This window comes from Tiliqua scincoides, chromosome 5 (assembly GCF_035046505.1).
Source record: "Tiliqua scincoides isolate rTilSci1 chromosome 5, rTilSci1.hap2, whole genome shotgun sequence".
In the NCBI taxonomy this organism is placed as follows: Eukaryota; Metazoa; Chordata; class Lepidosauria; order Squamata; family Scincidae; genus Tiliqua; species Tiliqua scincoides.
In genome coordinates, this window is record NC_089825.1 from 110,344,191 (window position 1) to 110,346,997 (window position 2,807).

At 43.4% G+C, this 2,807-nt stretch overlaps 1 protein-coding gene across 1 annotated transcript; it reads left to right on the forward strand.

Annotated features, from left to right (window-relative positions):
• Positions 1-1,611: 1,611 nt before the first annotated feature.
• On the forward strand, positions 1,612-2,553 carry LOC136653135 (olfactory receptor 5V1-like). Its single transcript, XM_066630055.1, has one exon. It carries the CDS (start codon positions 1,612-1,614, stop codon positions 2,551-2,553), a length of 942 nt encoding a protein of 313 aa, XP_066486152.1.
• Positions 2,554-2,807: the final 254 nt, after the last annotated feature.

A 2,807-nucleotide genomic window follows, 5' to 3' on the forward strand; every position in this document is an offset into this window, starting at 1 on the left:
TGTGCCAGGACTTTTAAAGGCCTGGAGCTATTGCAAGACCTTCATTCATTCATATGAGTCCATCTTTAATATATTCATTTATGTAAATTTATTCAAATTTTAAATGAAAATTAATTCTTCCCCACCCAGCCCCCAACACAGTGTCAGAGAGATGATGTGGCCCTCCTGCCAAAAAGTTTGGACACCCCTGGTCTAGAGGGTAGAGCCTCCGTCTGCCTGAAGGTAACAACCACAAGGTCGCCAGTTCGAGGCCACCGGCACCGTGTGACCTTGGAGCAGCTGACAAGCAGAAGCCAAGCAATTCCATCTGCTCTGAGCGTGGGAGGATGGAGGCCAGAATGTGAAGCCAGATCAGAATGAAACACCTTGAATGTAGTCGTTCTTGAAAAAAGAACCTTCTTTGAAATTGTAAAAATCCCTATTTAATAAGGGATTTAATAAAGCCTGCCTATGTAAACCGCCTTGAATAAAGTCTTGAATAAAGACCAAGAAAGGCGGTATATAAATACCTGTTATTATTATTATTATTATTATTATTATTATTATTATTATTATTATTATTATTATTATTAGAGTCCAATTCTATTCTTATCCCCCCCCCCACTGGTGCAGCCATGCCAAAACTGGCCACACTGTTTCCAGTGGGGGAGGACAAATCAGGAGGCTTCAGAGGCAAAAGGAGATTTAATCCCCTGACACTTTTGTAAGCCTCCTGCTCCTCAGTGGGTTTTCTCAGACTAGCAATTTCACTAGTGGAAGTTTAGGGAGAAAAGGGGGTGGGGAGGCTGCAGAAAAGGGGATAGGATCCAGTGCATGCCCCCCACAGCCTCCCTTTAATACATTATATGGTTCTAGAACTGGAATTTTCCTTACCTTGATAATGCAATGATAAGAGGGTTTTCTGGGACATGGCAGAGTAAGGGCTATTTGCCCCAAGGGGGGAGAGATAGAATGAGTATAAAGAATAAGCACTATTTCATCTGAATCTGTTATTTCAGACAAATCTAGAATCTGTTAACTTTAAATTTAAAAACAAATATTAGGAGATCCAATCGCAACTCTCTTCCAAAAAGTGTATCTTGAGGAAAAAAATGTTCTGTGTTATATTTAGCTTGATCTGTGCATCCAAATTTTGTCTCTGGTTGCAACACTGGATGTACCCCTGCCCTGATACAACACTGTTACAATCAGAAGGGAAGATGATGTGCTTAAAAATACTTAATTTGTGGTGGTTGGAGAAAAGCATTTTTAGTGTTAGCAGGGAATGGAGTTCAGCTGCGGAGGTAGGCTAACCCCCCACCAAATTCCACTATAATGGGGTTGGATCAGATATTCCCATAGTCCTGGGAACTGGAGTTTATGAAAGCTGATGTTTCCTCTTGAAAAGTTACAGGTATATAAATTCTGTGAGTTTCTGAGAGTTCATTAGGAAGAGGATGCTGGAAAGAGAGAGAGAGAGAAAGCAAGGAATGGGGCAGCACAAATGCTTTCTATTGATTAAAAAAAACTGCTGTTGTGCTTTGACTGTTGTCATGCTTGTATTTGTGTGGCTAAACCCTCTATTCGATGTGCCACCTTTTGACAAATATTCCATTTAATATTCCCTCACAGATGGAGCCCCTACATCGGATGGTGCAGAATGGCACAGCTGTTACTGAATTTATACTCCTGGGGCTCTCCAGTGACCCAGAGGTCCAACTCATTCTCTTTGGTCTCTTTCTCCTTTGCTACTTGGTGGCCCTAGGTGGAAACACTCTCATTCTTCTCATCACCGCTTTGGACAGCAGACTGCACAACCCCATGTATTTCTTTCTGGGTAATCTCTCTGTTGTGGACATTGGGTACACATCTTCCACTGTTCCCAAGATGCTGATAAGTTATCTCTCTCAGGACAAGCGAATCTCCCTTGCTGGTTCCTTCTCCCAAATGTATTTCTTCATCTCCTTTGGTGGCGTTGAATGCCTCCTGCTGGGTGTGATGGCATATGACCGGTATGCTGCCATTTGCCACCCACTGCACTATGGTGTATTCATGAACCCCAAAATGTGTGTGTGGCTGGCAGCATCTGCCTGGATTCTGGGCTTGGCTAACTCTGGTGTGCACTCTGGCATGATGTCCCTTTTGTCTTTCTGCCGGGACAGTGTCATCCGACACTTCTTTTGTGACATCCCACCCCTGTTTCAGCTCTCCTGTTCTGACACTCAGGCCAATCAAATTGCGACCTTTGTGGTGGGTGGAGGTGTGATCATGGGTTCATTTCTGGTTACTCTGGTGTCGTACGTCTATATAGTTTCGGCCATCGTCAGGATCCGCACCAAGGAAGGGCGTCTCAAGGCCTTTTCTACCTGTGCTTCTCACCTGACTGTGGTCAACATCTACTTTGGCACCATCATCTTCACTTACATCCGTCCCAACTCCACATACTCCCAGCAGAAGGATCGGATTTTGCCTGTGCTATACGGGATTCTCACACCAATGCTCAATCTGATCATCTATAGCTTGAGAAACAAGGATGTGCAAGGGGCACTCCGGAAAGCCATGGGGAGGGCTTAAAGCTACATTCACAGAATCCAAATGATTGTGGGTTTTCTGCTTCAATATTGTGAAGCCAAGACTCCGTTCTCTATATTAGCTATATTAAATATGCTTCTGCCTGCCTTGTGGAACTTTCAAGTTTCACTCTTGGAGCAGAGGATGTTTGTGATACAACCCACTTTTGAAAGTGTCCCACATTTCAGAAATAATTCACAAAGTGGTTTGGAATGAAATTACTATTTGAGAAAAAGATGTCCAAAACAGGACGTTTC